We start from the raw sequence: 13,062 nt of genomic DNA, 5'->3' as shown, positions 1-13,062 counted from the left end.
CAATGCACTTTTTAAATTGTAAATCCACAGGTTCAATTTGTAGTATCTTCCAATACATATGTATGTAATAGAGAGTAGGACAGAGATGCAAGATGCTTTCCCCCACCAAATCCACCTTTTTGTGAAAGGGTTAAATACTCCTTATTTCTGTTAGTCCTCTCTTGCAAAGAGGGAAGAAAATCTTCAGTGAGATACATTTTCTTCAGGAGGCATCTTCTGTTCCTCCCTGACCTTTTTCCCGTGGAATTTTCATCCTGTGTCCTTTTTCCTTAATAAGTGTGCCAGCAAGACTTATATTACTAAGTTGTTGCAAAAGTAGAAGTTTCTTTCTTATTACATTTCTGTAAAAAGTCATAACTGCCTTTGGCATTACCAGGTTACCAATTAGTCATATGTATAAATCAGATTATTTTCAATGTAATCTCTTCCTGAATAATCTGAATTAGGATAAACAAGACTTGGGAGACTTTAATCTTCAAATTTACAAATATTAGGCCAGGGTCATCTAAACACTTATTTCCTGTTACAAGTTTATTTGCCTTAGTAACCCCTTCCTAACTGAAGGCCCAACTTAATAGCTGTACTCACATAAAGTTATTACAGGTTTTTGCAAGATTAGTCAAGAACACTTAGAACACCTTTTTAAAAACTTGTGTTACTTTCAAAGATTCCTTTAATCCATTTACTAAATCTGCCCATATTTAAAAGAAAAAAAAAAACCAAACTTCTGAACTTTAAAAGCTTGCTCCTAAATCAAGACTACAAACTATTTACCACATTGTACCAAGTATCTACTTGTTTTAACTAATCCTTAATTTCAGAGGGTCAAGTATCTAGTTCATGCTCCAGTCTCAAACAACTTATGTTCAGAAGAATGCTCTATTCTCCTAGCTGTTGCCAGTTTATTGAAGTTCTTAAGATCACTATGACAGAAAAGGCAAGAACAAGAAATGCAGTAAGAGTGAGCAAGTGTTGAGAGTCAGGAGGGATTACAGGGTATCCACAGCAGAGAGTATACACACACATAGAGCCCAAGATACCTCAGTATCAGATGTTATCAAGGTTATATCATGTATCAGTTATGTCTCCAGAAACAGACACCACGTTCATTTCAGTCTTTACCACACTTGTCCATACTGCAAATTAGGCACAGAAGCGCTAAAGCATAGATTTAGAAATTAAGGAGGAGGCAAATATCACCCATCTCCCTAGAGTAACCCAAGTAATATGCCTGTCTCAATCCTTTGTCCCTCCATCTAAAAATCTTCCAGGGAACAAGGGTAGTCTAGTGCTCACTTGGATCTCTGGAATTGGAGTCTCCTCTCAATTACATGCCATTGCACATGTTACCCTGCCAGCTCCAGCAAATGAAATGTCTGCCAGTAAGAGCAGGGAAATAATACAGCTTTCAGAATTTACATCAGTGGCAATTGTAGGGAGGAGAAAGTTAATACCTGCTACTCTTCATTTTGGTCTTTTGTGTGGCATTCCACTATGGCTGAATGAAACTGAAGCAGACAATCTACCTGAATTACCTGAATTAACCTTAGAAAGATAAGCATGCCACTGTTTGCCAGAGTCCAATACCAGATACCTTCCTTAGGCTAACTCAGAGCTTAAACCCATGCTTAAGGTCCCCCACAGATGAACTTTAAACTGCTAACTAAATAACTTAGTGCAGTTGTAATGAAGACCCTGACAGCCCAGTTGTGGGGGAAAAAAACAACAAAAAAGAAACAACAAAAAAACAACAACAAAAAACCAGCCCAGTTGTGAAAAAAAGCAGCTTCTCAGTTGTCATGGAGTAAAATTCTGCTTTCATTACCACTACAGCTCTCTTCCCATGCTCCTGTATTTTTTTTTTTCAATGAAAGATTGAAACAGGGTTTGGAGTGCACAGATTTGGTACACGTGCACAGCAGCTGGTCTGACACGATAAAGCAGAATGAATCTGAAGAAGTTCCTGCCTGTCTGACCAATAATCCATGAACTAAGAGGGATTTACTCAGTAGACCAGCACAAATTCTATCCTGTCAAAATTAGATATTTTTTTAAGTGCCTGAAGCTGTTTTCTGTTAGATATTTTCCATTCCCCAAAGACCTAGACGGCAAGTAGGAGGCGAACAAAGGTGGGGGGAGGGAATTGTCTGAATCCTGCAATGTTTATAATTTCGTATTCGCTTGATTTGAAGCTCCAACCATAGAATCTGTTACTGGAGACATTTCTGTAACTCAAAGAAAATCAATCAGAAGAATAGCATTCAGCATACACAGACACACACTGTATGCCAAGGCAGCATCCCCGGTAGCGTGTCTAAAATTCATTCTTAGATACGACTTACTTGCCATTCTCTTTTGCTAGGTGGGAACTGCCGAGAGCTAAAAATAACACCGGGATTCAGTAGCGGGAGCTAAAAATACCATTTCCCGCTCGATTACCGACTCGCCAGGAAAGACGGAGCTCTTGGCATCTGTCACAGCCTATAACCGCCAGCTGGGGATGAAGGCAAAGAGCCCAGCCCCGGAGTTCGGCGCTCGGGGAAAGTTTCCCCGGCAGACGAAGAGGCCAGGGCGCTGCATCCCGGGGCCACGGGACCCCCACCCACCCCAGCCCGGGCGGCGCCCCCGGGCCTCCCCGCCGCCCCTTACCCGCGTTCCGCAGCTTCTTGTTGCGGTAGACGGAGAGGATGACCAAGAGGTTGCCCAGCAGGTCCACCGCGATGGTGAAGATGAGGATGGCGGCCAAAGCGGAGGTCACCCAGGGCTGGCGGCGCGGGGCGCCCTCGGCCGGCGGGTCCCGCGGGAGGACGGAGCTGTTCAGCTCGCTCTCGTTCACTCTCATCCTGCCGCCGCCTCCCAGGGCACAACCGGGTACCGGCGGAGCGGGCGCGCCCGCCAGCGCCGCCTCGGGCGGGGGCACCTCGGGTCAGGTCGGGCCGGGGGTCGCGGCCGCCCTGCGCCGCGGGGCCGCCCGCCCTAGGGCGGAGCGGGGCTGGCGGGAGCGGACGCACCTCCCATAGCGGCCGGCGCCGCCACTCCAAGCGGGAAGTTTCCCCGAAGTGTGCATGTGCCGCGGCGGGACACTTTTATAGCCCGCCCGCGCCGCCGCCCCGCCCGCCGCCACCGCTGCCGCCAGGTGACACCGAGCCGCCCCCGCGCCGGCACGTGCGCGGCCGGGGCGCCAGCTGCTGCCGCGCGGCGCCACAGCGCCCCCCCGCGGCGCCACAGCGCGCCGCCCCATTCACGCCGCGCTCTGCCTCCCCATTCATGCTCCCGGCCGCTCCATTCAGCGCCGGCCGCTCCATTCACCGGCGGAGGCGCGGCGGGGATCGACGGGGCTTGCTGTCTGCGGTTGGGTGGTTCGCGGCGCTCGGCGTTATTTTTAGCCCTCCTGGTTAACGCCGGCTCTTAATTAGGCGCCCGCCGAACTCCCTTCCCCTCCTCCCCCTCCTTTATTTAACATCGCACCCGCACGGTAACGTGAGCGCGGCGAGAAGCCTCCCATCGGGGAGCGGGTCGGGGCTGCTATAAAAAGCTCCTCGCGAAAGAAGGAGGCTGGCTGGCTGGCTGGGCAGGGCGGGCGTCTGAGGACCCGCGTCCCGGGAGCACCACGTGCCGCCGCAGCGAGGGGGACGCGCAGCGCCTCGGCAGCCCCCCCCTTCCTCCCCTGCAGCTCTTCTCCCTCCCCCGCACCCTGGGCAGCGGGGGCGATCTGCACGGGGAAGACGGAGGGAAAGGTACGGGGATGCCCTGTGCCACCCCTACGAGTCCGGTGAGGTCTGGCTCCCCTGCTCCCCCAAAGCAGCGTTTGCTACAAAGAAAGGAAGGAACGGGGAGCCATTGCCCAGCCGTGAGGAGGACCCGGTTGACTGAATAGCGTATCCCTTCACCCTCTTGTGCGGAGGGTTTAAATAAATTAAAAAAAAAAAAAAAAAAAAGGCGCTTTCTTTGGACTGAATCTTCTCGCTTGCATGATATAGAGCTGTTGAAAAATCTCTGAGCAAACTGGGCATGAGAATCACTCACTCTCCCACGGATGGCAGTGCGTGTTGTTCCCCGCTGAGCGCGGGGCTGGGCGCGGTGCCGGCGGCTAGGAACGGCTCCGCGCTCCCACCGCCATCCCGCCCGGAGCGCTCACGGGGGGCAGCGCCTGGGGGGCACGCGGGGAGGTGAGGGACAGCCAAAGCCACCGCTGTGACCAGCAGTTATGTAACGCGGCGGGTGTGCCAGGACACCGCGGGAGCGGCCGGCCCGCAGCCGCGGAGGGGCGCGGACAGGCAGGGCGGTGGCGGCACCAGCGGCACTCCCGCCCTGGCAGGCGCCGCAGTCCCAGCCTGCACGGCTGAGTGAGCCAGGGAAACCCCGAGCTCCCCGTTCACCCACGGTTTTCTTACACCACCGCGGGCAGCGGAGCGATGAGCACCGCCGCTCAACCTCCCGCTGGTGAATGAGAGAGCTTGTGTTTCGTGGGGGGAGCGCTGACTTATTTGATCACTTACTGACTTATTAAATGCTCAGTATTCCAGCAGCGTGTTTTCCCCGATAAACAGCAGACCCTGGGAGATGTGTCGGCGCTACAGAGCATTTCTTCCAACTACTTCCCGAGAAGATCAAAGCCCATCCATCACTGGAGATGGAGAGCAGCAGCCCGCGCTGAAAGAGGAGGTTGCAGGAGGAACCCCTCAGCGCGGCGCCGCAGCTCCTGGGCAGAGGGTGGTGGTGAGCACTGCCTGCCATCCACATCCACCCACCACCAGCCATCGCCCTCCGTCCCCCCCCCGGCTGGTTAGTGCATGTGCCCGTGTAGGTGCATAACAAGTAGGTTATCAAGCTGTGGGAGAAGATTAAAAATAGGAGGAGCCAGTATCAGGGGGATATCAGATCAAAGGCAGCCACACGTGGAGACAGGCAGAACTGCCTGGTCCTCCACGGGTGTTTCACTGGGCAGGGAGGGGCTGGCTGCCCAGAGAGAGCTGTGAAGTTTCACGAGGTCTGGTATTTTTAACCAGAAGGTAGAGTGATGATGAGGATCAGCCCAGGATTTTGCTTCAGATAGAGGGAATCCGGTCCATGCATGAGCTACCCTTACTTGTCTCATTCCTGGGATGTTCAGTTACATATTTAGACCCACAGGGGAATGGAGATATCGCTCCATCCATCCCAATTTAGTCTTGTGACAAAAGTGTACTCTGGACCAAGGCTGTTTGTGTGGTGAGAGCAATGCTTAGAGAAGGGAACACTTCTTGAGAAGGTGACTGAAGATGTCCTACCAGAAAACCCTATAAAAGACCTAAGGGTGACCCAAGCACCAGCAGGGGCCATGATACATTGAGAAGCATTGTGCTGCTGCTCTGTGTGTTGGATTTGTTTCCTGCAGAGTGGGAGATGGGCATCAGCATGTGGGTCAGGCTCCAGCAAGAATCACCTTCCCATACCAGGGAGTGGGACAACTTTCTTTTTCCTCCCTCTCGCCTTGACAGACATGCCTAGTACTAGAAAATGATACTCTTTAAGGTTTTGCATGTGTTTACTCACCTCCTGGAGAGTTACAGACTCTAAGATGCCACCCAAATCAAGCAAGCTGTGAAAACTGCAGAGGAACACACATCTAACAACATCAGGCTCCTTCACACTGATCAGCATTCAGAGTCAGTCAGACAATCTTAGAGGCAGTTTGGTATTGTTTGTTGCATCCTCTGAGTCTAGTCTCTCTGCCCTCACATTTTCTACACTTTTTCTACATACACATTTTTAAAGTACTGAGTGAAGTTAAATGATGCTTTACATGAAAGCAGCATAAGATAAGATCAAGGCACAAGAACAAGCAAATCACTTGGGCCAGCCACCCCATACTACAATAGTTTAAATCAGAGTTTACTTCACTGTAATGAGCAATGTTGGCAGAGATCTTATTTAATGAAGAAATACAGAACTTGTCTGATTTGTCATAAAAGAGTCCTGATTTGGTTTTGCTTGAGTTGTGTTTGGGATGTGCCTGTTGCTCGTTCTGTCTCCAGCCAAGCTTCCTGGCTGATCTTGAACTGATGTAATCTTGGTTTTGGTCCTGTGTCCTGTGGATGCAACCTGGCTTCTCTGGATGAGTTCTAGGCCTGAGTCCTCTTTTTGTCCTGTCTAGGGCTATCAGTTGAGCCTGTTGTCAGCATCTGGCTCTGCCTTATGCTCTTAGGTCCTGTGAGACTGTGGTCTGGTGTGGGCACTACCTGGGCTCAGGTTTTTCTTGGCTCCTGGTTTGCCTTTCCTGTGGAGAAGCTCTTTAAAACTACAAAGCAAGGACATTAGTTGAGCTGAGGGATCACTTTCCATCTGAAAAGATATATGGAAATATAGAAAACATGAGATGAAATCAACAGTTCAGCTGGTTTTCTGAGAAAGGGAATGGAGACTGCCTGGCCAATGGGACTGAGATGGTCAAAAACAGGGGCAAGTACTGAGAGCATGCTGGTGTGGGTGCCTGACAGAGAATGGAGTGGGAGGGCAAAAGGCAGAACATTAGTCTCTTCTGGAAAAGTTTTCACCATGGTACAGTGTGGTTTCTTCCATCAGAGGAAATATTGTGGAGGTTGATGGCAGATATATCTTGGAAAGGACTGACTTGAATACAAATACAGGAAGAAGGCTTTGGAGGGCTGTACGGGAACAGAGAGGTAAGGAAGTTGTGGTGCCTGTGGCAGAGAAGTAGCAGCCTCTCTGATATCCTTTATATTTTGGTCCTCTTCCCTCCTTTCAGAGAAGCCCAAGAGCTGCGTGAAATGCATAAGTGCAAACTCTATTCTGCTCAATCACAATATGTATCTCTGTAGTGAAAAGCTGAAACTGTCTTAGAACTGAGGTGGAAAAGAATGAGGTAAGCCTACTGGCAGTTTGTGTCTGTGGTGAGCAGTAGTGTGGAGAGTAGGAACAGCTGCTCCTTTGAATGCTTAGCATTAAACTAGGTGGGTGCAGATTCTGTCTGGTGCTGTTCCTTACTATTTTGAGACTTTCATAATTCCCCTCTTATGCTGAAGAACAGTTATGATGCTGATGGCTCTTGAGCACTCTAGGAAAGAAAGGAAACTCACAGCTCCTCTCCAGTGTGGTGCTCAGAGACATTTTCACCATTACATTTGCCAGGCCCCCCCTTGGGCTGCTCTCCCAGCACACTGACACAGTCATTTAGTTCTCCCCATAAACCTGCCTTGACAACTGTTGTTCAGTATACAAATCTTGCTGATACACCTATGGGGCAATTCCACTTCCTCAAGAGTTAAACTGCTGTGGTAGCAGGTTTGTTGCAGCTCATCCTGTGGCAAGAGGTATCTACTCTTCATTACATCACATTGTTTGTGATGCTGCACTACAAAAAAAGAGTGGCTGTTGTTCCTTCTGTCTTTTAGCGGAGTGATTCAGAGTGCTGAAATTTTGCCATATTTTATTTTGTGATGTGCAGCTTTCTTTCTGTGACAAGTCTTTTATTTCAGTGGGGTTTTTTTAGTTACAATCTGGCATCTCCTACCTACATGTTATAAGTCACAAATAAACTGTGTAAATCGCATCCTCTCTGAGTGTCGGGTTTGGGCAGATGATGTAAGAGATTGATGGGAAATGTGCCAGTTCTTTAATTCTTCATTCAGCACTGCCTTAGAGCACAGTTTTTATATTCAGAGAGCACTGTTCTGACAATTCTTGGGCAACACAGTCTGGTTTTGCTTCTGGCTTTAGGATTTCTAAGGTGAGATGGCATTCACCACATGGCTGGGACAGGGAATTTCATTTAGAAAGGAAGCTACACCCTAGGATCTTCTCTGCATTAATACTCTCTTGTCCTCCAATATGAAATGGCATCAAAAAGGAGAAATAGTATCTTCTCACTGTAGAATAGCATATTATATAATTGTTAAAGCATTTTCCAGGATGATTAGAAAATTATCTTTGAAACTTTGCAAGCAGAAAAGATAACTAATCTCCACTTCTCTGTATTTTAGGGTAGGAAAGTAAAATGCTGTATATTGTAATTGACTGTTTGGAGCATGTTACCTCATAATTTTGATTTTAAAGATTAATTTGGAGCTAATCTTGAAGTTGGGGAGATGAGAGTGGGTAAGGTTCAGGGCTAGTAATCCTGATCAGAAACTGATACTTTTTGAAGCCCACAGTCACACACCACAGTTGCTGAGATAGGTGAGTTAATACTCACCTTTGTCTTCAGTGTCTCCAAGACTTCTAAATCAGTGCATCTAGAGGTAGATCACACTAAGAGACCTAGCTCCCTATATATAGAGTGAGGTTGCTTACCTCAGACTGTGCTTTTGGTCTATTTCTTTGCCACGTCCATTTCTATGATTCTTCAGGATATTGGTCCCCAGCAAGTGCTTTTGAAAGCTGACTAATGTAGATTGTTCCACTGTGTGAGCAGTCCAGTAACAAGCAAGGCTGCTAGAGAGAGGGCACTCTGGATTGCCACACCTGTGTGCACCGAGGAAACAGAACTGTCCTGTTATTTATGGTTGCCTTCTGCTTCCTTCAAGTCTGCATTTAAAATGTTAGGAATAAGGATTTCCATGGCACTAACATTTTATAGCGTCATGACAACATGCCACTCTTTTGCCCTGCCCTTTGAGCACAGTTCCACAGTTCCTGGTAAATACCATTTCCTTGCATTAACTATAGAGGTTTAAATTCTCCTGAAATAAATAAAAGCTCTGCAAAAGCCAGAATGTACCTGCACATTCAGATTGTTGGCTGGTATTCTTTTCTTGCAAGGCTGTAGCCTGTTTTTGTATGCTGTTACAGTGCTTTTTTATTAAGCAAACTCAGAAATCCTCACTGATTCTGGCACACCCATTTCTCTGGTGTTCTCACTATGCTGACCAAATTCAGCCTGTCTACTTAATATTTAAATTTGGTTTGCATTTTTTTTCTATACAAGAATCTATTACAGACAGGGAAACAGCAAACTCCTTTAACAGAGCATATAGAATGGTTTAAAATAGAAATAACATTCACTTTCTTGTTGTATATTTTTATATTCACCTTTGAATATTCTGCTATTGTGTGTTTACTTTTTTCTCCTTGGCAGCGACTTTAAAACCTTTCAATATCATCTTGTATTCTTTTATATGAGCCTTTTGTCAGTCTGAGTGAATGCTTCCCTTTTGTTTAAATATGGGGAATAGAGAGAACATGTCTTGAATTGAAATCACTGAACTGGAAAGGGACTACAAAAAGAACTGACTGTAGTAAAGCTTAAGTATTAAAATCCAGCCAGTGCAGTTCTTACCAAGTATAGAAAAGCAGAGAAATGCATACAGCCTCAGAGAATGCATGAAGTAGTTACAATGGAAATGGTTGAAGTGAATGGGAAGAATTGAAATTCATAGTCTTGAAATTGGTAGTCTTTGACATGAAGCTAGATGAGAATGAGCCAAGGGTAGGGTAGGGTGAGATGTTGAGTCTGGGGGATTGGAAGAAGTTAAAATGCTTAAAATGGAGAAACATAGGATTGTTGTGTGTAATCAGTATTCTAGATTTAGGCTGTTATTAATGAACTGAAATCAGTGGAATAAAGCTTGACTGAAATGGTGATGACACAGTTCCATGATGTAATGCTAAGGAGCACTTCACAATGGGCCCTTTAAGAAATGTGGAATCAGTTGCAATTAGAATTGATGGGAAAACACAAAGATTTAATCTGAATTGAAATCCTCAGATGCTGTACTAACTATTGGTGTTGCTGTACTAACTATTGGTGTTGCTGTACTAACTATTGGTGTGTTATTGTACTAACTAATGGTGTTGTTACTACAGAGTCTCACAAAAACAAACAAAAAAAAGAATCAGCAAAATTAATCTTTTATTTAGCAAATATGGGCTGAGCCATTCTCTTCAATTAGAAGAAAAATCAATCATCAGCAAATCAAGGAAGAGATTTTTAAACAGTTTGCCTTGTCTGCAGTGTTTCCAGAAACTTTTTCATACTTGAGTCTACAAATAACAACTTCTAGGTTGGGGGCTTTTCATTTGTTTGTGTTTGCACACACTCCCTTCTCCCCATGCACGCACACAGGCACCCACAGAGACGTCCCCCAGTATTCCCAGGCTTGGATACAGTTTGTAGATGATAATAGGGTTCATTACAGTGATTTACCTTCCCCATTTGCCTGTGAAAATCACAGAACTTCCACTAAATCATCCAGGTGACGTGCTGCTACGAACAGTTTCTAAACTTGAATTCTGGAAAGAGAATGTTTATGAACAAATAGAGGCTAGAAAGGCCTAATAAGTAATTTTTCTGAGCTGTTAATTGTGTACTGCTCAGACGCTCTTTATATTAATTTTTTCTTATTTCTTTCAACAGGTTATTTCATACTCTATATAATTTATTTTCTACTCTTTTTGTTTCACTAATAAGCAAAAATGTATTTGATGACAATTTCTGCTGTAACCTTTTAATTCCCTCTCAGTGTGGTGCACTAGACTTCATCCATATTAGTTTTAGTAACTCCTCAGGTAGTTAAGAGTTGTGTCAATATAAAACTTAGTCACAAAATAAACCACGAGTTCAACAAAGGTTACTTAATCTTCTCAGGGATCTCAAAGTTTAATGTTTTCCTCAAAGACTAAAAAAGTGACGCATCGGAGGTTCTTTAGAAAGGATTCAACACATTTGGTATTGCTCGCTAATCAAAAAACACTTTTCTGTTTTCAATACACTGCTCTTCAAAGAGACAAGTAAGATCTCTGAGAAATGTTTCCTCTGTGTGGAAAAGGTACAGTACATCCAGGGAATAGAAATGCTGTCTCTAATACTCTCATACCTGAATATATATTTCAGAGGCAATGAGGTGTGAGAGGGCAATTCTGCCTTCAGAGGAAGAACTTGTTATTTTTTTGGAAACCGCAACCAGGATACCTGCTATATTGAGATAGTTAATATTATTCAAGACATGTAAGACATGTCTTGTTTCCTGTATCTGCTCAGGAAAAGTCTGGAGTGGTGATGGGAGGCTGTAAAATATTATTGAAGTCATTGGTCAGCACTACATCACTCTGTCACTTGGTCCAGCTTTTTCCAGGTAACATGATGTGTGACATGTGATTCTTCACACGTCCTGTTCAGGGCTGATTGTATTCATTTCATCTGCTGGTTTTGCATCCTTATGTCAAGATATTTGTGTGGACTTGTGCTTATCTAACACTTAAAAATCTTGCAGCTTTTTTTAGTATTTGTTTTATCTCCCTCTACACATCCTATCCGCTTGTTGGGAAATCCAGTTTGTTTGTCTGACTTAGTCACAATCCTCAAGCTCAGCCACAGAATTTCTCCTCAGTTCTGAGGCAGTTTCACCCTAACATTTTATTTCTGCACTTGCAGATTTCATTTCACTTCTGTCCTTGAATCCTCAGCCTGGCACAGTAACACAGAGGTATTTATTATTTTGTGCTCTTTACTTTTTCAGAGCATGCTCTTTCCTGGCAATTACTCCCCTCTTTCAACAAGAAACTTCCCATGTCTCTTAGAAAAGATAAAGAAAAATGGGAAGACTGTAAAACAGAATAAAAGAAATCTGGTGATTAATCAGTCAATAAGCACCACTTGTAGTACCATTTAAATTTATTGGCTTAGAAATCTGACATCATTAATCCATGATTAATTTTTGAAAATAAAAATTCTCATTTTGCTGTAATTGTTTTGCATTCTAGAACAAAATGAAAAAAGTGACAATATTCAAATCAAAACTGCATGAGAAGACAGCATGCATTATGGAAGAATCAAAAGTAATATAAAAATTTTTACTCCTTGAGTATTGTGACGGTTACCATAAAAGGTATTTATTCTCACTAGTATTTTTTTAGGAAAAGGTGCCCAGATAGCTTCTAATCATGAAAATACTAGAAACTATTCACGAGAGTATAATTATTTATATGCTCCAGGCTTCTGGTCTAAGTTCTTTTAAAATTTTATATAAAATAAGAATTTATAATATTTTTAACTCAACCTGTGATGCAATACCTACTAGTCTGACATGATCAAATGATGGTTTTTTTACAGATCTTGAAAAACCGGCATGAACAGTTACCCCACTCTTGGTGGAAAACCTCAAATTTATGAAAAAACTTGGGGAATTACTTAAGTTCAGAGCATGATGTAAATAAAGTGCTAATGGAGAATTTCTTTGGTCATTCACTATGAGGGCAGTGAAGCACTGGCACAGGATGCCCAGGAAAGTTGTGGATGCCCCATCCCTGCAAGTGCTCAAGGCCAGGCTGGATGAGGCTTTGAGCAACCTGCTCTAGTGGAAGGTGTCCCTGCCCATGTTGGGGAATTGGACCTGGATGATCTTTAAGGTCCCTTCCAACCCAAACTATTCTGTGATGTACTGGGTGAAGTGTTTGATCAGTTTTGTGTTGCCAATCTCACCTTTTCTAAATTTTTTACTCTCTGGGACTTCAACTATGAAAAATTCTGTAGCAATAACCTACATATGAAAGTGCAGATATTGTGTTCAAAAGTCATCTACGCTAGGTAAAGTTATATATTAGCCAGGAAATTTTAGTACCATCAACTTCAATTATGTTGGCTAGATCCACATCTACTTTGTTGACATGAGTGATTAATTTCAGCAGTGTTTTGCTACAAGGTCTGCTGAAGGTATGTCGTCTCTAAAGTTTGAATTTTCTGCCATTGATAAAAATCTCTAGAACTTTTCATATAACTTTGATCTCCTTATGAAAAGACATACTCCTTTTAAGCTTGTTTTTAAATCCAAATATAGTAAAAATCATATATAGTTGTCATATACTTTTTATGTGATCTGGGACACAGAATAAAGGCTGTCATTTTGATACTGTGCATTGACTTTGTTGAATTTATCTGAATTATTACTGAAATTGGTATAGTGATCCATTTCAGAGAAGATTTTTGATTTAGAATTTCATACCAGATTGTTGGGGGTTGGTTCTCTCCCTTTTCCCTCTGTGGAATTTTCCCCATTGTCATGCTAAGATACCTGTTGACTGGGCCCTGGTGGCAAGGGGGAGGAGAGAAGGAGGGAAGCCCCGCGA

At 44.5% G+C, this 13,062-nt stretch overlaps 1 protein-coding gene across 1 annotated transcript in view; it reads right to left on the bottom strand.

The window, feature by feature from the left end:
* The window catches only part of MTNR1A (melatonin receptor 1A), a 51,771-nt gene extending 48,929 nt beyond the window's left edge, over positions 1–2,842 (bottom strand). The window contains exon 1 of the mRNA XM_062493547.1: positions 2,650–2,842. Coding sequence (XP_062349531.1) covers positions 2,650–2,842 — 193 coding nt within the window. The remainder of the gene's footprint in view (positions 1–2,649) is intronic.
* Positions 2,843–13,062: the final 10,220 nt, after the last annotated feature.

Source organism: Cinclus cinclus, chromosome 5, assembly GCF_963662255.1.
Source record: "Cinclus cinclus chromosome 5, bCinCin1.1, whole genome shotgun sequence".
Lineage (NCBI taxonomy): Eukaryota > Metazoa > Chordata > Aves > Passeriformes > Cinclidae > Cinclus > Cinclus cinclus.
This window is presented reverse-complemented; position numbering and strand designations above follow the sequence as displayed.